Source organism: Spermophilus citellus (genome assembly GCF_964194105.1).
Source record: "Spermophilus citellus genome assembly, chromosome: 15".
NCBI lineage: Eukaryota > Metazoa > Chordata > Mammalia > Rodentia > Sciuridae > Spermophilus > Spermophilus citellus.
The window spans coordinates 41004714-41018719 of record NC_138195.1 but is presented as its reverse complement, the minus strand read 5'-3'; the positions used below and the strand labels follow the sequence as shown (position 1 = coordinate 41018719).

The window sequence follows — 14006 nt, the reverse complement described above, 5'->3', positions numbered from 1 at the left end:
AATTCACACTTTAAATATTTATAATCATATCTTTTGTTAGATATTTTTCCTTTTACCCATATGTAATGTCCTTCTTTGTGTCTTCTGAAGAAAAACTGATTTAAAGGTTGCTTCCTGCTTGTTTTTTATTTCATTAGCATAGAATATCACTTTTCACCCTTTTACTTTCAATCTCTGAATGTCTTTGTCTGTGAGGTGCATTTCTTACTGACAAAATACAATTGAGTATTCAAAAAAAAATCTCATCTGCTAGGCTCTATCTTTCAAAGGGAGAATTAAGACCACTTTATATTCACTGTTATTATAAAGAGCTATGTATTATTTCCTGCCATTTTATTTTATTTCTAATGTTTGAAACATTTATAATGATCATTTGCTTATTTAGCTTATTTATTTTTCTAATGTGATTTGCTCTTTTCCATGCTTTCTTTGTTACTTTTAATCTTTCTTTTCTGTGTATAGGATTCTGTTACGGATCCTTTGTAAAGCTAGCTTAATGGTCATGAATTCTTTTAGTTTAGACTGTAGTTTTTTATTTGTTTCTCAATTCTGAAGGATAGCTTTGTTGGATATAGTAATCAAGGTTTGCTGTTATTTTCTTTTAGGACTTAAATACATCATTCCATGTTGTCATGGCTTTTAGAGTTTTTGTTGGGAAGACTTTTGTTATTCTTTTTTGTATTAATGCAGTATTGTTATACATAACATTTTTGGTTCATTTTGACATAATCATAAAGCTTGGAATATAATTTGCTCAATTATGTACCTATGACTTCTTCTTTCTCATCCTCTCACCTTCTGTTTCCCTTTTTCTGTTCTACTGGTATTTCTTCTAATTATTTATAGTTTTTTTTTTAAATTAATAGCTTTGTAAGTGATTGGTACTTCTCCCTTGCATTTTATTTTATTTTTTCTTTATTCTGAATTTTTGGCATTTTAACTACATCATGGAGTAGTTAAAATGGTCCTGTTTGGAGTTCTGAATGGCTCTGGAACCTGCATGTCCATCTCATATCCAAGACTCAGATGTTTTCTGCTATTTTTTCACTGAATAGGTTTTCTGTGCCATTAGTCTATATCTCTTCTTCCTCCAAAAGACCTGTAAGTGTTAAGTTTTGCCTTTGAGTTGTTATCTCAGAGTTCTTGTATATTCTGTTCATAGTTTCTTTTTTTTTCCTTCTTTTATATAATGGCTGTTCTAATTCCTGCACCTTGTCTTTGAGCCCTGACACTGTTTGTTCTGATTAATCTGATCTTTTTATAAGACTAGACTGGGTTTTTGTGTTTGGTTTGGTTTGGTTTTAGGTTTGGTTTGGTTCTTTTTTAACATCTCTCTATTATGAAATTCTCTTTCATACCTTGTGTTTTCTCCCTTAGTTCTTTCCTTAGATCTTCTTTTAATTTCTTGATAATTCTAACAACCAACTTTTTGATTTCTTCATCTGGCATTTTCTCTAATGTTTATAGAATCAGTTTCGGAGTGTTACAAAATCTTGGCGACACCTTATTACATTGACTTCTCATGTTTTCTAATTTCTCTGTTGATATTTGTGCATCTACTGGGACAGATGTCTCTTCCACTGCTATGAAAGAGTCTTTTTAGTGAACAACTTTCTATTTACCATGTGCTGCACAGTCTGGGTGTGTATCTTTATTTCAAAGCACTCATTCAACATTATCACAGTGCTCTGATCAATTCCTATCACTACAGTGAGAAGAGATAATAATCAACAGCAACTGCCTTCACTCAGAACAAACCATTTACTAATAGACCATAAAAAAACTAAATAAAAATGGTCCCCAGAATTTTACTAGTCCAAAAGTTGAAAAGGGGAGTAATACTCTAGAAGACTAAAAATATAAGTATTAAAATGAGTAAGATTACCATTAAGCTATATAGGACATGAGAACCTCATAGATGAATGGATAAAGAAAATGTGGTATGTATACACAATGAGATATTACTCAGTCATAAAAAAGAGTGAATTTATAACTTGCTGGTAAATGGATGGCTCAGAGACTATCATGCTAAGTGAAATAACCCAAACCCAGAAAACCAAATATTGAAAGTTATCTCTGATAGGAGAATGCTAATACACAACAAGTGGGTGGGGGTAGAGTAAGAGTTCATTGGATTAGACAAATGGGAATAAAGGGAAGAGAGGTGGGATGGGTACAACCCAAGAATCTCAATTAGAATAAGTTATATTCCATGTGTGTATAATTTGTTAAAATATACTCTGTCATGTATATCTAAAACCAAATAAATAAATTTAAAAAAAAGAAAGGAGGAGGAGTAGATCAGCAGCCTTCAGCTCATAGATATCTCACTATACATATTACTCATATGGCATATTTCAAAGGTGTTCCCTGTGATGGTATTTGCTTATACCTCTTGATGAAATTAAGCCATAGAGATTTAATCCTTTCCAAAGCTACACATTTAGGCATGGTCTCTGAAAAAATGGCTTGTGGTGGCAAATTTTCCACCAGCAAATTGAGAGAAGCAGAGTTTTCCTCTGTTACCAGTCGGCTTTGTCGCTCCCTTCCCAGTGCAACTTGGTCTTTCTCTTCTACCACTATTTCTGAAAAAAAGCTTATCAGCTTTACATCTCCCCTCTTTATTATTCCCCCACCCAATCTGCCCTGTGAGGGTTAACAAATTCTTCCATATTTCTTGCTCCAGAACCTCCAAGTTGTTAAAGAACAGTTCAACATTTTGTTTCAGCGCATTCCCTCTGTCACTTACCTGTCTGATCTTTCACTGCTTGGAATCCAACCACAGAGGAGTTGAAACCTGCTGCCTGCCTCTACTCAACTATCTTAATTCCTCTCATAATTGTCAGTTTTTGAAGAATAACTTCATTTATCTATTCTGAATATTACATTTAAACATTCATCATAGAAAATCTGACAAATTCACAACCAAGAAAGAAAGAAAGAAAGAAAAAGTACTTGAAATTCTACCTCCTAGAGAACCATCAACTATTGTACATATTCATGCAGCATGTTTACATGTATTTTATATATAAAAATGTCATCAATGAAGCATATTTTGTAACCCACTATTATTGCTCTGCAGTGGCTTTATTTTCATGTCTTTAAATATTGCATGGTATTTCTGGCAATAATCTTTGACCTATCTTTATCCTCCTTTAATTAGTTGGAAGTCCTGTGAAGCCCTTTTCATTACCTCCACCATTGCAGTTCAGGCTCCTTTTCACCCCATAACTTCTTGCAATAACTTCCCATGTTTGTTGAGAAATTAATTTTTCTAAAGTGTAGTTCTGAGCAAATTGTCCAAAAGTCAACATGACTCTCCAGTGTCTTCCAATAAGGCTACAGTCCCACGCAAGACAGTCAGGAACGCCTGCTGGTTCCTTTTGTATACTCAGGCTTACTATTCTAACAGAATTTTCCATTTTTGTCCCTCTTTGAATCTGGCAACTTCTCTGTTCCAAAATTCTTTCATGCCAATAATTTTATTCTCGTTTTTGTTTCAATGCAAGGCCTTCCTAAAATTGGAAACTTTCTACCATTCCACTTTCATCCTTCTTTTCTATCCTATTGTTTTTCTTATTAGTTTTCATAACTATCTCAAAGATCATACTTTTTTGACTTGCAAATTGTTGGCCTTCTTTGACTGGAATTAAGGCGACCTTCTTTTAATTCCATTAAAGTGGTGAGTTTTGCTTGTGTCTTCTTTATTGCCTTAATTCTAAAATGTAAAACAGTGATTGATGTATGAAAGATACTTGGTATGTATTTGAAGTATAAAGTGGATGAAAATATGAGGAAATACTTACTGGTTGAATACCTACAAGCCCATTAGTAAGTAAAAGTTCTCCTTTAATGATTTTTATGTAGGTTATTCAGGAATTGTCTGATGTGAATCCAAATGCACCATTAAAATGTCACATTTCCTCAAAGCCTTTTCTTAGCACCCTGTTGAAGATGATCTCTCCTTTTTTAAAGGCTATTGACCATTGTTTGTTCTTATGGCATTTATCATACAAAAACTTAAGTTCTAGTTATGTGTTGCCTTCCCATTGAGTAATATAAAAGCTTATTAAAGGTAGACACCAATTTTCTTTTAATCTCCTGCAGTTATTTGATAAGGACACTCAACAAATACTTTTAAAATTACTTAAATTATAAATTAATCTATTATCAAAAACAAAGAGGAGATTACACAAAAGTAATTTTATTATACCCTGTTGATAAGGATAAATATATGTAAAATTATTAAAAAAGAATAACTGCTATCTGCACATTACTAACTGTTTCTAAATAAATCACTTTGTAAGCATTCTATATTATCTATTCAGGTTATTAATGCTGCGCTTGCTTTGGCTGCAAGACCCAAAAGTCAAGTGGTAAAAAACACAATGGAAATGTACAAACACACGTGGGAGAACTATATACATGTCCTCACTGAAGCTGTAGATGACATTACAAGCATTGATGACTTCCTTGCTGTATCTGGTATGTTTTTGATCTTTTAATTTATGCATTAACTCTTGTCAATGTTTTGAAGTCGTATAATGCTGAATATAATTGATTTTATGCAATATAAGGAGTCTTATTAATGAGCTTTCTGGAAACGTAGTGTAGTTATGTAGAAGCACTAAGTGTGTCATTAGTGGTCTAATTGGGGATTACAAGCTTTGTGCTTCATGACTTAACAATTTACACTGCTTTTTTAAAAGAAACTCCCATTCATGGGCAAAGTGTAATAGAAAATAGCTTAGATCTTTCCTGTCTTTACTAAATCAGCATCACCTCCATCCCAATACATGTAAAACATTTTGATGTTCTCTATCTACACTCTTTTCCAAACATTTTTATTTCTACTCAGGAAAAGATACAAGTTAACAGGAAAAGCTTTTATTGATTTGAGATGTAATGTGGCTGTTCAAGTACCAGTATAGGTATTTGATATTGCTAATCTCAAGAATAGAAGAAAAGAGTCTTAATATCAGATGAAATCAGTGACAGACGGGCTTGAGACTCCATAAGAAGCCCCTATGGGTGTCCCTTGGTAGAGTAAAATGTGATGCCACAGGTTGGTGAAAACACTCTCAGAAAGCCAAAGCCTCAGGAGCAAAACTCAGATTTTGGTTGTACTGTTGTAACAGGAAAGAATTAAAGATTTTTAGTCTTTTGTTATCTTCTCCTCTTTAAAATAAACTACATATATATGTATTTATGTATATGTTTGTATAGACAGATGCATATAAATATAGATATAATTATATAATTAATTTATTTAATGTGTGAGAGGATAATGCTTGAAATGTGATAATATTCTCTTTTTATGAAATACAAATTCTCATGAGTATCTATTATGATTTTAGAAAATTTTCCAGTGTATATCAGTCTATTTTGTTCAACTCATGACTTTTATACATATACTTTTTTATATACACTGTCTTATCTTGAACAATAGTTCTAGAAATCTAGTTTATTTTATGATATATTAATGAAACAGAAATGTATGCTAAGTATTTTTAATTAAATTAAAACTTTTAAAAATACAGAAAATGTATGGGAGAGAATATTAATATTCTTTAAAATAACAACAAATGATATCTGATTTTATTTTCATCCAGCATTTTTCTACATATATATATATTTATTTTCAAATGTTTCTATCATGTCATATATGCACATTTATATAAACTACTTTCCTTTTTCCACATAATGTTTGACTGAACATTTTTGTATGTTATTCTAAAACTCATTGATTTATCATTTAGATAAAATTGTCACTTTAATTATTGTAAATAATTTTATGTTAGGAGTACTTTTGTTTCTTTACTATCTCTTTTGTATATGCTTTGCAATATCTTATATTGATTTAGTCTTTAATAATTTAATTGTTAAATGCTATATTCTGGTTTGTAGTTGGTGCTTTTTTGTTATGAGCCAAGCAACCTACTCATAATAATCAACGTACAGGCAATTTTCTATGGTAATGCAGTCATAGTGCAAAGGGAGGAAAACTCTGGATGGTAAGAAGAACTGTAATTTGCCAGAGCTTGCATAATTACAGCTGTGGGAGGCCTGGAATCTAAATACCTCATGAGTCCTCAAAGCAGGAGCTCATAGATTTTGCATTTAATGCTGGATTAAGCTGACCCAGCAGCTTACTGGGTCTGTTCCTTTCTGTGGTCAACTTCAGCAATTCAGAATATTTCATCTACAAGCAACAGAAAACTCTTATAAAGGTTCCTTAAATTACAAAAACTTCCATCTATTTCATATAACTGGATATTTGACATAATTGGTTTTAGGCTACTACCCTTAGTATGTCAGAGGACTTAGATAGGAATAGTCCACTATTTGAGCAGGGAAAGGGGTACTAATTGTTAGCATTATTTAGAATTGCCAGTATAGGATGATGATAATAATAAATGGGTTGTTAATGTATTTATTTCATTATTATTTCTAAATTCTCTCTATATAGTGCACCCCATTGTTTTCTATATATAGGGTAGATTGCTCCCACTTTTCTGCACTTTGGGTAGTGGTTCATCATTATTAATGATCTATGAAGGCTTCTCTGAATTGTGTTGAACTTTCCTCACAGTTGCATCTTAAGGCATTCAATCTCAAAACATTATATGATAACATCTAAAATTGAAGGAGAAGATATAATTCCACCTTAATTTATCAAGGAGAATATCTATTCCAGATGCAGTCCATCAGTTTATCTTACCTGATATAGGACAGAACTTGGTCTCTTGCCCGTTCTAATCACTGGCAAAAGGAAATGAAATTCCCAAGGCAAATTTAGAGAGTGCGGATAAATTATTAATAGCAGATTGGGCAAAGGGTGGTGGACAGAGGAATATAGTCCAAATAGGCAGCACTTACTGATTTCTGTGGCAGAATTCAAGTAACCAATGCAATTTCACTCTGAATTGGTAACAAATGCATAGAATAAGTTCTTATGAGCTGATATAAATAAGTTCTAACAAACCACTGGACTTAGGACAGTTATCATTTAATTTTTATGACTAGTTACTACACAAATGAAATCATAGTTTTATTAGTCAAAAAAAATCAAACAAAAAGAAGAAAGGAAGGAAGGAAGGAAGGAGGGAAGGAGGAAAGAAAAGAAGGAAGAAATGGTTATTCAGTAGACATCCAAGCATGTTTGTCCAAAATGCTGAGTGGCTCCATTGCTCTCATTCCTGTGCCTTCATAAACATTCATGCCTTGGTTTAGCCAGGGCTCCAGTGATTCTTGTAGCATCATAATTTTTAGCATCTGTTCCCACAGATGATAGCTTCTTCTCTCTGCATTTTCCGGTCAAATAAATGAGAAAGAAACTAACTGACCCTGTGTATCTTGTTAGTATCAAACTAGAAGTGCTGGGTTGAAGATCACAGGCCAATCAATAGATGGGTCACATTTTTTTTCAAACTGCTAATCATGGTTCATATAGCTATGATGAGGGCTGTCAAAATCTGGCAGCTTGTGTGCAGGGCAGATTTTTCTTAGAAAATCTTTATGTTTTTCTAATGGTGAATGACTTCACTGATATGCCTTTAGGATGATCTTTTATAGAGAAATGCTGTTTTACTCATGCTCTGGTCCATCTTATTGTGAGGTAGATTTACCAACAATCCAGTACAAAGATTTGAATTATGAATTACCTATGAAAAATTATGGTTATGAAATTTTTGTATACATTTCTCCTTTTCCTTGGGCATTTTTTTTCAGCAGACAATAATAATGTTTGATTCTTTTTATCTTTTTATATGAAAAAAGAATCAGAACCCCCAAAAAACACCCATTTTCTCCTGAGTCAGTTTTAAAAGTTTGTGGATCTCCACATTAAAATATGAATCAAAATTAAAATCTAAAAACCATTGAAAGGATTGTTGGATTTCAGAATATTATTTTATTGTCATTAGCACAGGTGGAAATCACAAGTGGTAAAAAGTTTGCTTCTGGTCATGTTTTAGAGTGATCAGATGGTCCAATATTGACTATAGCTCTTGAAATAAGGGTATCTATAATGCCAAATGTCTTTAATTAATCTAGTGCAGTCCTAAATATAGAACTAGAATTGATGATTTTAAAATCATGTTTATACCATCACCAGATTTCTCATAATATAGAAGTCAACGTATCTATTTTCAGAAGTGATATTTGGGCTATTTTGTTTTCTGCTATATACAGTGAAGTCTAAACCTAAGTGCAGTTTCTTCTTGTAAACCTTAAGGAATATAGCCTTCTCATCAATTTATTATATATGTTAAAATTTTACATGTAAAAGTAAAATTCAACAATGAACCAAAATATTATTTTCAAAAGCAATATGATGTTTGGCAAGTTATAGTCTCTGAAGATGAATTATTCAAAAAGGCTCTTTTCAGTTTAATGTTTTTATGGAATAGTATCAGTATCTTCTTCAAATAAAAAAATATTCTTCCAAATGCATTTGCCCCCAACTTCTTGTCATCGTTGACAACAGGATTTTCCCCCAAACCATTCACTATGCCATTTATTATCTGAAAATGCATATAACAAACTCTCAGAAGTACTTCTCTGAAGATTCTTTGAGTACATTGGGATCTATCCTAATTATAGACAAAGGATGAGATGAGAGGAGATTTAAGAAACTCTTTCTTATCAGTCAGATATAGTGCCTGGAATTCCCAATAATATTTATTTACATGAGAACATAAAACATTAGTATCTCTGTTTAAATGAAAATTTAGAAGAGGAAATAATAAATGTATCTGCTTTTTGAGCTATTAAATGAATTTACTTATAGTAAGCTATAAACTTTGATAAAAAGGGGTGATTGTTTGAACCATAAGACCTATTCAACAATTTCTAAGACCTGAATAAATATTTGAGTTTGTGAAGATATAGTCTTTCTTTCATTCCTTTAGTCATTCATTCAATATTTTTTGCACAATTTTAAGTGCTGAGTCTGATGAACAGCATGGGAGATTGACAAATGGGTAAAAAGTTAGTAGAAGAGATAATTTGTAAGTAAGTTGTGGCAATGGGAATTGTTGAACAGATAGAATCCATGATGAATGGAGGTAGACACTGATAATGTTTTAGAAGTTTCTGAAACAAAGATTGTCCACTTATTAATTATAATTAGCACTTCTATGTCTTTACTGTAAAAAGTGTTCCTTGAATAACATCTTACTGAGTGATAGTATTAAAGGGTATTTGAAAATCTCCTTAGTTCTTTATCCTCAATTTAACTTAAAAATGTCAAGTTTATCTTATACCCGCTGTTACCATTCTGATTCAAGCTAATATATTTTACCTGAATACAGTCTTCCTAATTGTGCCTCCTGCTTCTTTTCTTGAAGACTCTTAATAGGTATTTGCTAAATGAATATTAGTATTTATTCCCCCTTTTTAATTCCATGTCAACATTAGTTTTTCATGGTTTATATCTTATGCTTTTATCAAACATGTTAAGTATTGACATTAATATTTTGAAAAACCTTTAAATAATGAAAAATAACTTTCAGCACTAATCATCAAAATGTTCTAAGACACTGACATAGTAACAGAAAGATGATTCTCTGACACTGTCATCAAAAATGCACTAACAAAGTCCTCTTTGTTCATGACATGTTAGTAAATGTTTGGATCCTTGGCTTCTGTAAAGTTTCAATCTAGATGATTTGACAAAGGAACATTAAAATAAATATATTTTCAATATCTTTCATACATTTATACTAAATAAACACACTATAATGTTAATAAAATCAAAATCTTAGATTAATTTTATACTAAGTACTATCAAATTTCAGTATGAGATTTATGGAATAGGAGTTGGAATTAAAGCATGACCAATATAGTATATTTCTATGCAAAGATTAATCATATTACCAAGAACTTGTACATTATTTTCAACTTTTCATTGCACATGTACATTATTTTTTAACCTATATATGAGTGAAAGTTTTGATAGATTGAAGGCAATATAGATATATTATTTTAAACTTAAGATTTTAATTATATCTTGCTACAATGAATTTTGATAAAAGGAAATTGGGTATTTACAATGTTCAAGACAGTGTTCTAAAAATTAAAGAGGGTATAGAGAAGGAAAAGGAAATTTTCTTTCAGAGAATTTGCATTCTAGTGTACACAGATGGGATTCCAAAAGAAATACAAAAGTCATAGAAACAAATCCTATGCAATTCATGTTGCTGCAGTATCAAAGTATGAGGGAAGTGTTTTTAAAGGAAAAGCTATTTAATTGAATTATTAAATTGAATCTTGAAAACATTTGAAAAGCATCCCATAAAGAGAGAAAAAAATATTTGAAAGTGCCTGGTGGACTTGTGGAACACCAAGTTGGACATTATAACAAAAGCATAGATTATATCTGGATATTTAGTGCTCTGAACTTTTGTAGGAATTATAAGCCATCTAAAATTTTAAATAGTAGCATCATAAAGTACATTAGGTTTTAGAATACTAAACTCCAGGTGCCATAAATCTTTATTGTGGAAGTAGGTGATATAATGTTAATGTGGTTCTTGGAAGTAAAATAAAGCCATTTAATATAAAACAGATGTTCCCTTGCTTCCTCCACTCGACGTCCAAAAAAATAATAATAATGTACAAGAATGATACATAAAAATGTAGTAATACAAAGGGAAGTCCTGTCTGATAATGGAATCCTAGCTCAGGTTAAATAACCCAGGTATGTCAGTCAACTCTTCACCATTATGACAAAGTGCATAAGAAAATCAATTTAAAGGAAAGATTTAGTCTGGATCACAGTTTTGGAAGTTTCAGTCCATTTTCAGTTGGTTCCATTGTCTATGGGCCTGTAGTGAGACAGTGATCATGATAGAAGGGCATGGTGGAGCAAAGTTGCTCACTTCCAAGTGGCCAGGAATTAGAAAGTGATAAAAAGAAGCTGAGGACAAAAGATAGTCCCCAATGGCAAACTCCCAAGGAATAACTCCTTGAATTAGATTCCATCTCCTATAGTTTCCACTGCCTCCCAATAGTCCATTCAGTTTTGAATCCATCAATGAATTAATCCATTGATGAAGCCAGAGCCCTCATAATTCATTCAATTTCCCAAAGTGCACCTTTCAGCACTGCTGCTCTGGGACCAAGCCTTCAGCACATGAGCCTTTAAGGGACATTCTAGATCTAAACTATAAAACCAGCTTTCCCTTTCAATCCACCATAAAAAGAAGCTCTTTCTTATCAGAATGATTTGCAGCAAGTGTCTTTTATGGCATGGTCTTTAAAAAATAAATAAAAAACTCTCTTATCATAGTTATAAGGTTTTATCCCTGCATCCTCTGCAATTATTTTTTCATATGATGCTATGAAAATACTGCACAGAAATTGTGCACACAGCTTTATATAAGTCATAGTTAAGACAGGGAGAAAGTGTGCACTCAAAAATGATTGAATAAGCTCCCCCAAGTAATCCATTATTCCTCTATTAGTAATTACATTTTGAATTACTGCCTGTACTTATATGACTGAAAAGTAGTTTAGGCATGTGTACTGGAATTTATTACACATAATTCCACGTATTAACATGCAAGTTCACTCAAGATGCTCTCATTTGAATGAAAAGTAGTTATTCAGCAGGACTGTTGAGTATTATGAATTAGACATGTTGAAAATCATAATTGGAAGTCTTTTTTCTTTGTCAAATCAGTCAGATTTGAATATTTTTACTCTTACTTTAAGGAAATTTTAAGCAGTAAAAGTCTTATTTATTTATTTATTTTTTAGTTTTCGGTGGACACAACGCCTTTATTTTATTTTTATATGGTGCTGAGGATCAAACCCAGCACCCTGCGCATGCCAGGCAAGTGCGCTACAGCTTGAGCCACATCCCCAGCCCAGTAAAAGTCTTTATATAAAGAATAGCTCCAGAGCATGTACTATGAAAAATTTACATATACATGTATTTGAAAAGTGCAGCAAAAATTGCATTTTCTAAAAGGTGAAACTTATAGACGAATGGTAGTTACCAGAGGCTGGAGGATCCAGAGGTTTGGGTAGATGGCTGAAGGATACAATATTTCAGTTAAACAGGTGGAATAAGTTCAAAGAGCCCTGTTGTACAACATTGGTGACTACTGTTAACCACAATATATTGTATATGTATGGAATTTGCTGAGAAAATAGATTTTAAGTGTTATTACACACACACACACAAATAAGTGTGTGAGGTAATATATATTAATGTTTGACTTCATTCACAATATATGCATATTTCAAAATATCATGTTGTATATCTAAATATATTCAAATCTGTCGATAAAAATAAATAACCAAGCAATAAATAAAAATTATTACTTGCCCATAAAGTACATATTATTTTTACAAAATTTCACCACTAGAATAATACATAAATTAGACATGAAGATAGTAGATTTGGGAGCAGGTCTTGGTGATGCACACCTGTAATCTCACCTACTCAGGAGGCTGATGCAGGACATCTCTAACTCTCTAAATGTCCTTCTTCAAAATATTAGTAATTGTATCATTTATTCATTCCTGTATTCATTTGTCTAACAAATACTTGTTGAAGTCCTACAAAGTAATAGGACTATTGTAAGTTCTTAGGGACAGAACAGTCAATAAAATAGACAATTCCCAGCACTCTTAGAACTTACTTTCTGTATGATTAGAAGAATTAAATAAAAATATGTCTTTAAACTACTTCAAATAGAGCCTAGAACATTGGCAGGTCTTTGTTAAAATTTAAACTAGGTATTATTAGGGAATACCTTCATTAACTCCACTCTAATAGTATGCTAGAGTTTATCAAAATAATTGAATATTTATCTTGAAAACTATGATGCATAACTAAAATTTTTTTAAAAAATCAAAATTCTGATAATGCTGATTATTAGATAAGATACACTGAAAGAATTTTTACACTCTACTTCTGGGAATGTAAATTGTTATAATCTCTGTGATGAGTAAAACAGCAATATGTGGTACCTGGGTTATTTTGCTACAAATCCCCCTCTATGTATATTGGACAAATTTGTGCATATACTCATAAAAATTTGAACAGGCATAATCATTATGGAATTTTTTTCATCAATATCAGAATGAATAAATGGCAACAAACATAGTCATTAGGACAAATCAATGTCTTTCACACATTAAAAGGACAGATTCTAGAAAGAAATGTCAAATGGATGAGCGAATTGTAGAGTGATGTAGACAATAGGATGCCATAAATGCCATGCATATCAAAAATGTAACAGTAACTCTGGAGACATAGGAGATAGATGACAATGAGAAAGACTATGTATAGGACCTTATCTGTAATGCTTTAAAATTTGTATCACAGTGGAAAATAATTAGCATATGTTATTATTGAGGCTGATAGATTATCTTGTATGTTGTGTTATATTCTAATCTCTTTTTAAATCTTTATATTAAACCAAGTTATAGTGCTTAGAAATAAATGCCAGTGTACAAAGTTAAGTGGTATGGATGACTGTGTACCTTGGGGAACAGAGAGATCACCCCATACCCACCCTTATAAGCACCTGAAACTCACTGAAGAGTTGTGATAACCTGATATTCTTGGACTCAACTGCCTATGTCAATAATGAGTTTAAGAAAATGCTTTGTGAAGGTGAAAATTGTCTGAACCTTTATCACTCAAGTCATACACTCGTGGAATACTATTTTGTGAAGATTTAATGTCATTTGTCACCTTTGTTTTGTGGGTGAGGTTGAGGAAAGGATGGTTAGATTTTTTTTAACTATTTTTATTCTGAAATATTTCAAGAACCAATAAAAGATTTGAGTTTGCTGAACAATAAACAATGCAGTCATACCATGAAACTTCACTAAATCTTAACTTTTCTCACACTTGCTATTACATGTATAACTGATGTCCCTCATGTAAACTTTCCCAGGATTTTCCCTTTCCTAAGGATTTTGATGAAAGCCCTTGAAGCCTCCTGATAAGCAAATCTCCATGAAGACATTTTTCTTCTATTGGA

General features: G+C 32.0%; 1 protein-coding gene across 4 annotated transcripts in view; it reads left to right on the top strand.

Moving 5' to 3' along the window:
• The window catches only part of CTNNA3 (catenin alpha 3), a 1724633-nt gene that overhangs the window by 1123661 nt on the left and 586966 nt on the right, over window positions 1-14006 (top strand). For all 4 annotated transcript variants that reach the window (XM_081267908.1, XM_081267907.1, XM_081267910.1 and 1 more), the window contains exon 11: window positions 4329-4485. In XM_081267908.1, the coding sequence (XP_081124034.1) occupies window positions 4329-4485 (157 nt within the window). The remainder of the gene's footprint in view (window positions 1-4328; window positions 4486-14006) is intronic.